The sequence below is a fragment of the Enoplosus armatus genome, chromosome 14 (genome assembly GCF_043641665.1).
Source record: "Enoplosus armatus isolate fEnoArm2 chromosome 14, fEnoArm2.hap1, whole genome shotgun sequence".
Classification (NCBI taxonomy): Eukaryota; Metazoa; Chordata; class Actinopteri; order Centrarchiformes; family Enoplosidae; genus Enoplosus; species Enoplosus armatus.
Window position 1 is genome coordinate 10,381,919 of NC_092193.1, and position 13,962 is coordinate 10,395,880.

The 13,962-nt window shown below is 41.0% G+C and overlaps 2 protein-coding genes across 6 annotated transcripts; both read right to left on the reverse strand.

Annotated features, from left to right (window-relative positions):
* Window positions 1–663: 663 nt before the first annotated feature.
* On the reverse strand, window positions 664–5,324 carry ube2v2 (ubiquitin-conjugating enzyme E2 variant 2). Of its 5 annotated transcripts, none has more exons than XM_070918315.1 (4): window positions 5,279–5,324; window positions 1,470–1,618; window positions 1,245–1,370; window positions 664–1,047 (listed from the first exon to the last, which is right to left on the reverse strand). In XM_070918315.1, the coding sequence occupies exons 1-4, from the start codon at window positions 5,292–5,294 to the stop codon at window positions 901–903; spliced, it is 438 nt and encodes a 145-aa protein (XP_070774416.1). In that variant the 5' UTR covers window positions 5,295–5,324; the 3' UTR covers window positions 664–900. The 5 variants fall into 5 exon arrangements, with proteins under 5 accessions (XP_070774416.1, XP_070774417.1, XP_070774418.1 ...); XM_070918316.1 differs by having other exon boundaries at window positions 1,458–1,618; XM_070918317.1 differs by having other exon boundaries at window positions 1,470–1,615; window positions 5,279–5,294.
* Window positions 5,325–6,802: 1,478 nt separating this feature from the next.
* On the reverse strand, window positions 6,803–13,662 carry mcm4 (minichromosome maintenance complex component 4). Its single transcript, XM_070919306.1, has 16 exons — window positions 13,584–13,662; window positions 13,266–13,424; window positions 12,980–13,143; window positions 12,782–12,883; window positions 12,603–12,698; window positions 12,399–12,494; window positions 11,835–11,973; window positions 11,417–11,637; window positions 11,147–11,267; window positions 10,360–10,619; window positions 9,516–9,881; window positions 9,274–9,401; window positions 8,417–8,624; window positions 8,041–8,269; window positions 7,671–7,804; window positions 6,803–7,437 (listed from the first exon to the last, which is right to left on the reverse strand). Exons 1-16 carry the CDS (start codon window positions 13,645–13,647, stop codon window positions 7,342–7,344), a joined length of 2,583 nt encoding a protein of 860 aa, XP_070775407.1. The 5' UTR covers window positions 13,648–13,662; the 3' UTR covers window positions 6,803–7,341.
* Between the last annotated feature and the right edge of the window lie 300 nt (window positions 13,663–13,962).

Consider the following 13,962-nt stretch of genomic DNA (forward strand, 5'->3'; position numbering starts at 1 on the left):
ATTACATGGTCCGACAGTGACAGCGAGAGCTTGCTCACAACATAATACATGACTCGTGCTTCCAGTTGCCAACAGGAGTCAACTTGTCAGCTAAGGCCCTCTTGTGGGAAAACCAGCAACTGTAGGTGCAGCTGTGGAGTCAAATAAACTTCAACCTTGGGTTTTTGTTTTTGTTTGGGTTTTTTTTTTTGCAGTGATTTTAATTTCAGAAAATCACAAGTTCATACACCTGCCATTTTCACTAGAAGTTAAATGCAAGGGTTTCAGAACAGAACAGGCTTCAACGTCTGTTACATGTCAAAGAGCTGCAGAACAGAAACATATTGGTATCGTGTCAAATACAGATATATATATATATATATATATATATCTATAAAAAAAATCTTTCTTACCTTGTGACACTACTTTTAGACTACAGCCACAGTTCAATTTTCAGTTATCTGCATGATATTTCAACCTGCTAAATTTGACTAAACTCAAAAAGTGTGGCTTCTCTTTGACTAGGTATTAGTTACAGAACATGCCTTCAAACACACATCTTGTCATTTATTTCAGTGATCAGTCGTTTGAACATAAAAGTATTGGGACTCTGGTACAGCCTCTGCGTGGCCTCATGCTTCCCTCTTCAAGCCCACTCAAGCTGGAACACGTCGAACATAAAAGTCATTGTTAAAGTAACTTTATTAAAGGCGGATAACTGTGGTCTTGTAGTCTTTTAACTATCTATTCAGTGCTTAACCGCAGGGACATTTTCTTTTTCAATGAGCTATGTAATAAGAAAGTCCAATCTTGCTCTTGCAGACGATATTGTTGATGTGCGAAGTGAGCCTCTTGATGATTTTACACAATATTTCTAAGAGAGTAAGGTTTAAGACAGAGGGTCGAAACAATCCATTACGATTAAGTGCTGTAGGTTTGTCCTTCTGGTGGTTGTGGAAGCTTCATATTTTCTTTGGACATCATTAGACGCCTTAACTCTTGAAGAACAATTTTAATGCTATAAGAATTCTGCCATTTTGTTAATATTGGTATGCTACGTGAATCCACCTGTGAGACAAAAAAGGAGAGAGAGAAAAACAAACACATACTCAGTCATTGTGACAGGAGTGCTGACAGTGAGTTATTGCACAGATCACATCTGAGCATCACAAAACTGCAACGCAAAACAATTTCTGAGTTCAACAAATGATACGGCACAAAGCAACACTCAGACATAACCTTGTCAGATTTGGGATGACACTTACCGTCCCGTTGGAATTATTTATCCCATTCATGTTAATTTTTGTTACAAATCTAACAGTCGGGGCTGCCTCTGGGTATCTGGATCCACATTCCACTTTCAGACTGTATATTCTGTTCTCAAAATTGGTCTGAAAAACAAAAGAAGTAGAGAAAAACATTTACTTCGGTTATAGTATCCAGATTAGGCAACGGTACTGGAATGACGGTCTACATGCTGCTCTGCTTACTCTTGCTGGTCCAATGATCATGCCTGTCCACCGTGTGAGAGTCATGTCTTCGTCATCCTCGAGGCCCCAGCTGACTGTGCCATCGCCTTCGCCCTTCTGCCCCTCTTCAAGCTCCTCCAACAAGCGAAAATTGCGTGGGACTTTAACTCCTAAAATAAGAAAAACAGAATATGAATTATGAAAACAATGATTGATCCTACCAACTAGTATTTTGTGTGTGTGTGTGTGTGTGTGTGTGTGTGTACAGCCAAAGCCTGATACAGCTTATTCGTCTGCTCCACTGTTGTCTAAAAACTATTAAAAACACATCAGTGAGCCACACTGCTGCACTGGGTGACATATTCCTACATTATGATGGGCACTGTAGTTTATTTTGAGTCAATCCCGCATATACCATCCTGCTGCTGGAAATAATCACAAGAGCACCAAATGTGTATTAATCTGCTGCTGAAAATAGCACCATTTCCTCCTCTTTGAATAACTTTTGCTAAAATCTACAGTGCCCGGCTGTTTTATGAAACCAATGAGCCTGAAATAAAAAGGCTTTAGATTTACGCCTTCAGTAGGAAGCAATGGCTGAGAGCCACAGTCAGGTAGGTATTGAAGTCAAAATGTACTGTAAGACGACAAACCACCAATACATTGTTGGTTTTGATCTTTTCATGGGATTTGGGAACAATAAGAGTATACAGTCTATATAAAGAGAATCTCATAAAGGACTTTTTCTTTGTTATTTCTTTGTAAATTAAATATCTTTCATTTAGACTTTTGGTCTGACAAAACAATTCTAAGACAAAATTGTGAGATTGAGAAATTATGACATTTTTTACAAATCACTGCCATTTTTAAGACATTATTAATCAATAAATAGAAAAACCCTTGACAGATTAATCCATGAGGAAAATAATTAGTTCCATCCTTAATTGTAAATAGTTGTTACTTGCAGCCTTAAAATTAAATTAGAAATGCAACATTAGTTGTGTTGAAGTGTTTTGTCACCTTTGGTGCTCAATCTGTGCATCCCTTCATGAAAGCTGATGCAGACACACATTCATCTTTCTAAATCATAGAAAAGTAATGCATTCAAAAGGAGTAAGGGTGTTAAACATGTGCAAGACAGGACTGGTTGATACAAGAAATGACTCAATAGATTGACAGACACATGGCCATGGCACATCCTGATCTACCTTCTGTGGATCTGCATCTAATTTGATACCCTGTTCACAAGACATTAACTAAAAGATATCTGATGCTGCTGAACATTGAAGCTTAATAAAATTCTGCACTCTTGACAGCCTTTTGGACACAGTCATGAGATTTGGAGCCCATGGGCTATACTGCGGATTTTTAAAAAATGATTCAGGGCAACATCCACTCGTCATATGACCGATGTTGTAACAGCTGACTCGATAATAACATCATTCAAGACTAGTCAATCAAAGTGTTCGGCTACTGGGGAAATGTTCTTGGAAGACAGTTCAGATGTTGGCATTACATACAGCCTGACAGGCACTCACGGAGGTGTAAATGATCAACCACTTACAGCTCATGACTGGAGGTGTGGAGTGGAGGTTGCGGGGACAGCACTTAAGTAAAACCACTGCTGACAAATTCACAGAAGGGAAAGTGAAAAAGGGATTTTAAAAAGGCCTTGTGACTGAGACAGAAGACACAGTGAAACATTCAAATTTTACCCCGTCATCCTTCATTTCACCTCCTCCAATCTCAGACAACATCCATCACCGTCAGCCTTCATAAATCACTTTTTAAAATCAATGTTTCACATCTGGTGTGCAGTGGCCACAATGAAGAATTGATTCTTAAGTGGCACATTTGCTCTCCCATTTTCTTAAAAGGCATTTACTCACAAGTTGTTAATTTGCATTTGCTCACAAGAAGATTTCAGTCCTTTATCCACATGCAAACACTGAGTAAAGAGACCAATATCATCGACTAATTTTAGCTCACCACGTAACAAGAAACTGCTGCCCAGAAATGCTTACGATACTAGGGCCACATCACACATCTATTAACGTTCAATTAATCTTCCGATTATTTAACAGATTCATTGTTTGGCCTATAAAAAAAACTACTGGTCAAACATTTCCTAAAGCCCAAAATAATGTCATCAAATAGCTTTTTTGTGTGACAAACAGTCCAAACCCCAAAATAATCAATTTATTGTGGTGTAGGACAAAGGAAAAGCAGCAAATCCTCACATTTGAGAACCTGGAAGCATCAAATGTTCTGCATTTTAGCTTGAAAAATAACTTCAGTGATTAGACGACAATCAAAACATTGGCCAATTAACTTTCTGTAAATTGACTTAAATCGAATTAAATCATTGAGTTTCAGCTCAAAAAGATAAGTACACTTTCAGTTAAGTTTACTATTATATTTGCTGTTAGTGTTGTTTTTCAACTGTAAAATTGTCCCTACAAAATGTTTAAACATATGTAAAATTATTAGTTCATCATTATTATATTCAATTCCAATGATAATATACAAATTCGGGCTACGTCAGGAATATTTGCTAATTTGTAGACTAAAAATCAGGTCAAATTAGTGACTCATTTAATCAAAAAAAAAAAAGAAAGAAAAGAAAACTCACCAGGCCAGTCTTTTTCAAGTCATGTTATCTGTGACACTTGTAACTTAAACCTTGCTAGGTTAAAAATGAATTAGCAGGTCGCGCCAACTAGTCCTGAGGTAGTTTCGATTATGAAGTCACTTCCTCGTTTCTCCACTTTGTAATAACATCCCCGTGTCGTATTGTGACGCAGAAGAATATAACTTAATAACCTTGTGACAATTTGAACCATATCAACATTATTTTGTTTGTCTGTTATTTAAAGAGTTCATTTTGCAAGTTTGAGAACCACGCTTCCTGCAGAGCGCTAAAGAAGACATGGGCTCCGACTATATGCTGAAAAGAAGCGTGCCAACAACAGTATGTTTCATCAATCTGGAGTGTTTCTACACTCCCCCACCCTACAATGGCAAACACCTATCTTGTTTACAGACACTGAGTTATTGCCTGTATCTATTCCCAGTGTTACGGAGTAGAAATCGTGTTAAAATATGACAATACCGTTAGCAAATGGCGTGCTAACGAAAGCAGCAGGGGGACTGGTTCCTACATTGAAACATTACCGTTAGGTTGTTGCATTGTGCGGTGCTTGACATAGAAGCTGTCAAAATCCCCAGATTGTATTGGTCGCTGTTGAATTACTACAGCTTAATGTCTATTAAGGCAAACAAAATACGAGTACCTGCACAGTCAACACAAATAAAGAGTACGTTTATGCCGATCAAGTGACTAGCCAGCCGACGACAACGGAATACACGCTAGCTGCCGCGCGGCGTTGGAATATTCTAGTCGCCAAACTAGCTAAGCTAGTTAGTGCTGCGGTTGTTTACAATTCCCCTATAAAGAGGAACATATAGCCTTATTAAACGTTTATATCGCATTACACTGGTTGCACTTTTGTTTTATTTGTGACACATAATGTCAATACTAGCAATACTGACGCTTATTTCTAACACCGTTTCAGCTAACTCACGGGGAAAGCTAGTCGATCGCTTAAGCTAGGTTAGCCAACACAGCAACGTTAGCTCCGTGAGGTAGATGGCACCAACGAAGATCATTGCTTTACCGAGAGGTATTTACGAATACGTTACAGTTCCAAGCAATTTTGTAAACATTTTAAGTGAGCAAATCGCCGCGTTTGAGGGTTAAGAGAACCGCACGGTCCCGGCTTCGCCCACACTTTGTGTCGCTGTAGGTGTTAATTTGAAGGCACACAAACCTGAGGAGGCCGCCATCTTCTTCAGCCGAGTCCAGAAGCACACAGAACTGTGACATCACATCGGTTAAAACCTAAAACCGACGGCAACATCACACCGGCAGACCAGAGCACTGCAAGCTGCCCTGTTCACACTCATATTGTTTACTGTTCACCGTCAGTGTAGTCTGAGAGACAGCAGTTACACCACTGACAACTTGAATTTTAGACTTTTAGCCTCTTGAACATTTAAGCAGGTTTAAAGTCAACAAAGCACGCTGCATTTTTTGTGACATATCCAAATTCACTATGTGCTTTTTACATCACATCATCAAAGCAATATGACTCTTTTGTGTCTTTTAATGGCTGCACCATTCCATCAGATGTAACTTTCAGGCTGATATGTTTAAACTCTTCTTCCTTCACTATTTCTGTTGTTAGGTTGGTGCACAACTATGTGATGAACACACTTCCAACAAAGGCTGAAGACAGTAGAGGTCTTTGAAGTGTAAGTGGAAGCAAGCAAAGCAGTATTGGACAACAAATTCAATGATAGTGATTAAAAATCAGAAAAAAAAGGTGAAACAAAAGTTAAGCCAAAGGTGTTGCATAAATGAATTGGCAGTAACACGGGAACTGGTTTCACAACAAGCTTGCTGTCAAATTAGTTACATAACAGGAAGGGCCCACAAGAGTAATAATAATACTAAAAACAGTAAAATACATAATGATAGTTAGGCCAACAGTTAATTACGCTACTTAGTAGCAACATGTTAGCTTCAGATTTGGCTAGTTTAGCAGAAAATGGATTACACAAACGCTAAATTGACAGATCACAAACACAAAGCAGAGTAGGGATTTCTGGCACTACTAAAATTTGCTTTTGAATATTTGCTTGGTTACAAATCACACAAAATTGTGTTTGTAACAATGTCGTTAAACTGCAACTGCCACATGGAACTTTGCCAGGAGTAGTTTCCATAGCAACAGAATGTTCAAATGAAACCAGAATAGAAAAGTTGGAATCTCCACTTCAATTTTAGATGAAGTTTCGTGGGTTAACAAAAAGATTAGAGTTGAAAAGGTTAATTTTTAACAGTAGATGCCTTCTCCCAGAGCGAGTTTGAGAATTCAGTGTCTTGCTTAAGTAAAATACGACAGAACAAACAAATATCATTCCCATCTTTAACCTCTTCAACCTCACCCACTCCCCTCTGGTTTAAGTTCATGTTGCTGCAACCCTCAAACATAATTTACGAAGTTCTTGTGGTGAACCCAAAGTTTCCAAATATACAAAATATGCTGGCCGATTATGAGGTTATGTGTATAAAATGACGGACATGTTGAATATTTCCATTTAATAAATATCATAGTTTCAATGAAGAGCTGGAACAGCCTGGTGCGAAACATAATATAATGTATATGTGATACTGCCAGAGAGTGCAGATTTATCTGATTTTAACAACGTTTACAGATACTCAGGAAAATATGATGGAATTTAATTCAACTAAAACTTACAACCACTGGAAACAAGAAACATTCCAAGCATTTTCAGTGAGCAACATTTTATTTTCCCTCTATTAACAAGTAGTCAATGCAAGCTACAAAGACGATTCAATTCTGTGGAAATAATAAGTACTACATTTTCCAGAGTAGAAACCGGATACAAAAGCAACATACTCAACCCAAGACATCCCACAAAACAAGAGAAACAAACTCTCATTCATTACAATGTACATAACCACAACTCAGAGGACAGGATTATTGAAAACAGGTAAACAAATGAAATACAAGCACTTTAAATATTAGCTCTTTTAATTCTTTTACTCTTTTAAAAAGTATTTGCTCTCTTCTCTTTTTTTATTTTTTATAATCACAACAGGACAACCAAGTTTGAATGACTCATGTGGTTATTCTGAATCATGTCTCTAAATCCGAGGATATTCAACATCTAATCCGCCCAGAAAACATATGGTGGTTTAATTATACAAAACTTTTTTTTTTTTTTTTTTTTACAGAACAAGAAAAGAGGTCGACACAGGATAGGATTTAAAATAAAAGGACTGTACATAATTACAGGGTGTGCCTTAGGCGAGGAGACGAACAGTCTTTCCAGTGACCGTCAAGTAATCCTCATCAGCCAGGGCTCGGAGCGCCTCATCGAACAGCTCCTTAGTGATCGCCTGAAAACAAAGTGACAGTGAAGGAAGTCAGTACAGGAAGTGGTGCTGTTGTTGATAAAAATGGACAATGTTAATCAACTACTTTCATAGCCTCTCTTTACTTTGGCTGAATTAAATTTTAAAAGAAAGCACTATGAAATTGTAATACCTCAGGAGTTGAAAATGAATATATAACCTTTTTCTGAATTGATTTCAAAACTTTAATTGGATGAAAGGCAAAATATAATATTTACAGTTTCAGATTGTCCTCTGAGGTCATCAAGCAGCTGCTGGTATTTCATGGCAGGTGTCTTTCCCTTGGCCTGGATCAGCTTCTTTAGGGCTTGAGCGACCTCCTCCTTGCGCTTGCGGGCAGTAGCACTCATACCTGAAATCACAAATGAATACACTCAAACACACAGTCGGGCTGCTACTAATTATTAACTAACTATTTTCATTATTAATTTATCTGCAGTTTATTTTTAATTATGCAATTGTTAAATAAAATGTCAGAAAACAGTAAAAAAAAAATAAATAAAAAAAAAGTCACATGTCACATACCTCAAATAGTTTCTATTATTCCAAATCAAGCAGTTAATATTCACAAGGCCTTGTGCGTCATACCTGTTGTGATAATAGAGATGTCAACAAATCCTGTTCTGGGGTCAGTGGCCGACTGTTTGAGGGCCTCTCGGTGCAGCCGCTTGGCCTCCTCCACGTCGATGGTCTCCACCTTCTCAGAGAAGCGCACCTTGGCATGGGCCTCTGCCAAGCGGATCAGGGACTCCAGCTGTCTGGGGTAGGCTGACACCATCCCCCGACCGCTGCCTATCTTCCTCATGTCCACATAGGCCTGAGGACCAAAATGCACAACGTCAGTTGAGAGCCGACGTCAAATAAATATTGCTTAAAGACCAATGGGTGTGTTATTAGGCAAAGCTCGCTGCAAATACTCAACGTAACGTACATAAACATTGGGAATTCTTAAGAGAAAACAAACCTCAATGAGGGCCTGGCTGGCTTCCTCATTCAGCCTTGGATTAATATATGTTCGTGCATATGCAATGTAGTCTCTCAACACAGCCATGTCGAGGAACTCTTCCTCCATCTGCTCCTCGCTCTGGTAGTACAGCGACACCAGGTGGTGGGCCAGCCTGCGGTCGTAAGCCTCATCTTGGGGATCCAGCATCAGGAAGATGAGGTCGAATCTGATGGAGCACGTTAAAGCAGTGTTAAAGACAGGAAAACGGAGACATTATGAACAAGGATGACATTAGGTTGGATGTTTATTCGTAGCATTTGAAAAACGTCCTATATACTGTAGTCCCTGTTGGTCTTGATATATCACTACATTACTGTAACATGTTTTAACTGAGCAGGAAAAGAAAAAAGGCAACAAAGAGACGAGGATAATCCCACACTGTCACACTAACCTGCCCAAATTTCCCATTTATCACCCATTTGCCTTCTCTTTCAAGCTGAAAGACACTAAAAATAAGGGGTTGTCAAATTGAGAGCTTGTTTTGAACTATACTGAATATGTGAGTATTATTATTTTGCTGTTACTGGGCTGAAGTAAGGTTCACCTTTGATTAAAATGAGCAGAGGATGATTAGTAAACTCTCATTTAGAGGTAATTGCGAGAAACGCTGCACTCAAAAGGGTTTGAGTTGAGTTGGGTTCCTCATTTTATTTTTTACTGTATTAACTCATTCATGCGTTTCCAAGTCACCCGCACTTTAGGCGCAGGTGGTGTGAGGATCTCAACTCTCAGCAACATTTTAATTGTGATGATGTTAGTGAGAATCATTTTCCATCAGGTGTTTCAGTGTGATCATGCCGATTGATGGTATTCACCTGGACAGCAGTGTGTGAGGCAGCTGGATGTTCTCTATCGTGGTCTTTTTGGGGTTCCACTGAGATTCAACAGGGTTAGCAGCGGCCAACACAGCGGTGCGGGCGTTCAGCTGGCAAATGATTCCAGCCTGCAGACACAGAAACAGAAAACAAGAGTGAGAATCAACCAATTTCCTTTTGTAACTAAACAAAACATGCTTGAGTTTTCAGTCTTACATGCTCCTAATCTATGTTGAACATACCTTGGCGATGGAGAGGGTCTGCTGCTCCATGACCTCATGCAGCACAGAGCGCGTGCTGTCGCTCATCTTGTCGAACTCGTCGATGCAGCAGATGCCGTTGTCGCTAAGCACCAGAGCTCCGGTCTGCAGGACCAGCTGCCTGGTCTCCGGGTCCTTCATCACGTAGGCGGTGAGACCCACGGCGCTGGAGCCCTTCCCCGACGTGTACTGGCCGCGGGGCACCAGGTTGAAGACGTACTGCAGCAGCTGGGACTTACTGGTGCCGGGGTCTCCGCAGAGCAGGATGTTCACCTCTGCGCGGAAGTTGCCGCGGCCGGTCTGACTGAAGTCCTTACGAGTGCCGCCAAACAGCTGCAGCAAGATGCCCTGAAACCAACACGGAGGGAAATAAATCCTCAAACTACTCACAACTTTATCTCATCTCACCTCATTCTTCTCAACCTTAATAAGACTTGCCATAGCTCACCTAGAAGGAATGCAGTCAATTGCACCTCCTACACTCCTGCTATGTTATACCAACGTGTCTGCTGTGAGAGGGGCTATTAGCTCAGTAAGCCAGTACGCACAATACCAGAGCCCTGAAACTAGCACACCTACATGAGTCATTAATTTTATTCGATGCACCTGTGTTTCTCCTGCTATAATGTATCACAATGTCTGCCTTAGATTTCTGTTAGCTTGTCCTAAAATGCATGTTGGGCATTAAATGGAATATCCAGCCTGTTATTGGTAAATCAGTGTGACAGAGTTGTGTTGTTGACTTTTTTCACTCTTGCTAGTGGTTGCTTGTACAGGTTGACACTTACATTTTGGCTTGCATCCATTCTCTCTCACACTCACACACCTTTTTGATGTCCTCGTGCTCGTAGATGCTTGGTGCGAGGGCAGAGGAGAGGCGCTCGTAGACGTCTGGCTTGGCTGCCAGCTCCTTCAGGGTCTGCACTCGGTCTTCGGTGAAGAGCTTCTGCTCGGCTTCCTCGTTCAAACCGTGCAGGCGCTTTTCGTCCGTCTTGCGGAAGTGGATGGCGTCGATGTGAGTCTTGTACACAGACTTCACATTGCTCTGAAAGGGGTTGACGCGCATGGGGACAGCTCTGTAGATACCTGCAGGGACAAGTGAAAGGCTGTTAGGATGTCTATTGATGAGTGAAAACATGGACTGATTTACTGTCGCTGCATGAGCTCCAGAGAGGAGTGTTCCAACAAACACTTGCTGGCTCCTGCTTCTCAAATGTGAGGAATGTCTGCACAGTAAAATATATATTTACATTTTATAGTATTTGTTGGACAAAACAATTAGAGCTGAAACGAGCAGTCTATAGCCAGAAAATGAATATGCAACTATAATCTGATAATTGTTTGAAAAGTAATTTTTCAAGCAAAAATTAGAAATATGATCTAGCTCTTATGTTATGATTTGCTGCCTTTTCTCTGTTGTAAATCACTGAATATTGAATATTTTTGGAAGTTGGTAAGACAAAAAAAGCAATCTGAAGACGTCACATTCAGCTCTGGCAAACTGTGATGGTCAATTTTCTCTATTTGGTGACATTTCATTAACCAAACGATTAACAGAAAAAACAACAGGCAGATAATGAAAATACTCGCAGTAGAGATTTAGGAAATCTTACCGGTGATGTTTATGCGGTCTCCTGGCTGCACTTTATCAACCAGGTCATTATGAGCATAAACAATAGTTGTGTGAGGCGTCTGACCAGCCGGCATGTCTTCAGGAGACTCTTGGATTTTGATCTGTTGTGAAACGAGATCAATACATGAACAGATGTCATGACCTCAACCGCAACACATCACTAATTGCCATTTAACATATTCAGATTAGGTGTCATTGACTGTAAGCAATCTGCCCCATTACCAACCCCTCAACCCCACTGAACCCTCACCATCTGTTTGTCTGAAAAGACTGAGCGATTGTGAACGAGCGCCAGGCTGTGGGTGGTGTTGCAGTGGCGACACACAGCAGGCTCAGCGATGCGCCCGCGATCCACCTCTACACGGGTGCTGTAGGCGCACACCTGGCACTGGAAGAAAGCCTCCTGCATCTCTGGGATGAGCTGGGAGGTGCGGATCACCATGCCGCTAATAGTGATCAGCTGATCGATGTCTGTGGAGGCAACACATAAGGCACACAGAAGCTTTAGCCTGAAGCCGATACCTCACATTTTATCAAAGCAAGGAACAACATTCGCAAAAATCCCACACTAAATATGGGATGGAATATGTTGGTACGGTAGTCCTAATAAGTGTGATTTCATTTTGCACCTATCTGGTGACATGGGTTTGATTAATGACTCCACACACCTTCTGGATTCAGGCTCCTCATGTTTCTGGTTTTCAGGGCGTTGTAGGGGCGGACTTGGATCTGGTACTCCAGGATGGAGTCTGGGAAACGCTCAAAGAAAAGCTCGTTGACTGCCATGTCGAAGGTTGGGACGACTTCCTGCAAAGGGAACAAATTACTAGCATCAATATGGACAAATTAAGTATAATTTAAACTTTAACAACGGGACAAAGATGCTTAAAACAGACGTTAAAACATCCTGTAGATAAAGTGTGACAATAATCCCAATAATCAATTCCCACTGTATTCAGGACTGTGTAGCTTGTTCTCAAATGTTTGTATTGTGAGAAGGCCTTACACCTTTTCTGTCATAAGTATAATAAATGAGTTATTATTCTGTGGCTGTTTAAGCACTTGGGTACATTTCTGGTCAGTTTTTATAATATATTTTAACTTGAAGACCAAAATAAAAGGTCAATTAATCACTTTAAGAATGTATCAAAAACATATGCAACCATGGTGCAGGAAAATATTTTGGGTCAAAATTGTCCAAACTGAAATTATTATAAAATATGGGACATTACCTGTGGGTAGCAGATGAGCTGCCTGTAGAGATCTGCATCAAAGGACTGCACATGCAGACAATTCACATTCAGCACTGGATCACCGACAACACTGATCTGTGAGACAAAAAGAGAAATATAATAGTCTAGATCAGCCTAAACAATACCACATAACACTCAGAGCAACAGACTACAATGAAATAAACACATAAATAAGTACACTACCTCTTCCAGCTTCTGCATGTATAAAGGCTCGTTCAGGTCCAGACCAGCGTTCTCATCTTCAGTGGAGGTTGGGTCAATGAACCTCTGCAGGAACCTCTGAACGCAAAAAACAAACGGTTAACTCTTCTGTATTAAGAATAGGGAATGTCTTGTAATAGCTGAAATGTCAGATTTCATACCTGAAACTTCTCCTTACAGGTCCCCACATTGACATCAGTCCCCCAGATCACCAGTCTCTGGCCTGCGTTTGGCTCGCTGGCTACGGCACCATCGGCACTTGGCTGCACAACGACGTAAAAAGTGTTAACTTACTGTGGTTTCAAGTTTGTCATCCTTATCAACTTAATTCTCTGAATATTCCTGACTCCCCCACTGACCGGCTCAGAGTGAAGATCGACTTGTGGCGCCTTCCTGACTGAACCCAGATCAGGACGCTGTCTGGCTGGGGTGCCACGCACACTACTGCGTGGGGTCCCTTCAACCCTGGAGCTGGGGGTCCCATACATCAGAGGGGAGCTCATGTCCACTTCATTGGGTAGGACTGTTAAATAAAGACCACACTGGAGTTAACTCAAGTGTCTCACAACAACAGAACATTAAAACGTTCCTGTATTTCCACTGGATAAGACTAAAACAAACCAAAACAACTTTGTGTGTTAGTACCTGAGGGACGTGGGCTGGAGAGCAGAGAAGTGTCCTGAGGTGCTGCTGGACTGAGCATGTCGGTGGCTGGGGAGGTGGGCATCGGCATCAGGTCCCCGGCAGAGGAGTCCTGGCCTCTGCGCCGCTGAGAGGGAGGCGAGGTGGGGCCCTCACTGCTGGCTGAGGACACACAAGACACAAAGACCAGTTAATAACAGTACACAGACACACACACACACACACACACACACACACACACACACACACACATCTCAGTGGCACAGGAGTTCATTTCATTTAGGACACATAGAAAGTCATATGAAAACAAGATGGACGTACGTGTGGGGGGGTTGGTGTTCCTTCCTCGTTTGCGGCCACCAGGAGTCGACGTTGGGGAAGACATTGTTGCAGGGATATCTAAAGATCAAATGGATTCAAGTGAATTCATTTTTAGCATAAAGAAAAGGCTGCCATAGTATTTACTGACTTCTGCAGAGAAAATAAAACAAAAACTGCCAACCAACTTAAGACAGGCGAGTAGGAGTGTTTGTGCTTGTTTTGTGTTGGAGACCAGGGAGGACGATAGCCTCACAACATTTTACAAGGCAATCTACAAAGAGTCTTATAAATGTTTTCCTGCCTTCTATGCTGTTTTGTTTAGATTAGTCTGCTCAGCCTTGCAGGGCCTGTAGATAACAAGAGCTATATGGAAACTTCT

Bases quoted from the DNA above. Each gene is read 5' to 3' on its own strand.
- ube2v2 (XM_070918316.1), bottom strand. The intron at 1,371-1,457 runs GCATGTAGACCG...TTTGTTTTTCAG, and splicing joins CAGCAAGAGTAAGCAGAGCA to ACCAATTTTGAGAACAGAAT. The intron at 1,048-1,244 runs GTAAGTGTCATC...TTTGTCTCACAG, and splicing joins TAAATAATTCCAACGGGACG to GTGGATTCACGTAGCATACC.
- mcm4 (XM_070919306.1), bottom strand. From the start codon at position 13,647: ATGTCTTCCCCAACGTCGACTCCTGGTGGCCGCAAACGAGGAAGGAAC. The intron at 12,699-12,781 runs GTATGAAATCTG...TTTTGCGTTCAG, and splicing joins CCTGTAAGGAGAAGTTTCAG to AGGTTCCTGCAGAGGTTCAT. The intron at 9,402-9,515 runs GTATGTTCAACA...CTGTGTCTGCAG, and splicing joins AGACCCTCTCCATCGCCAAG to GCTGGAATCATTTGCCAGCT.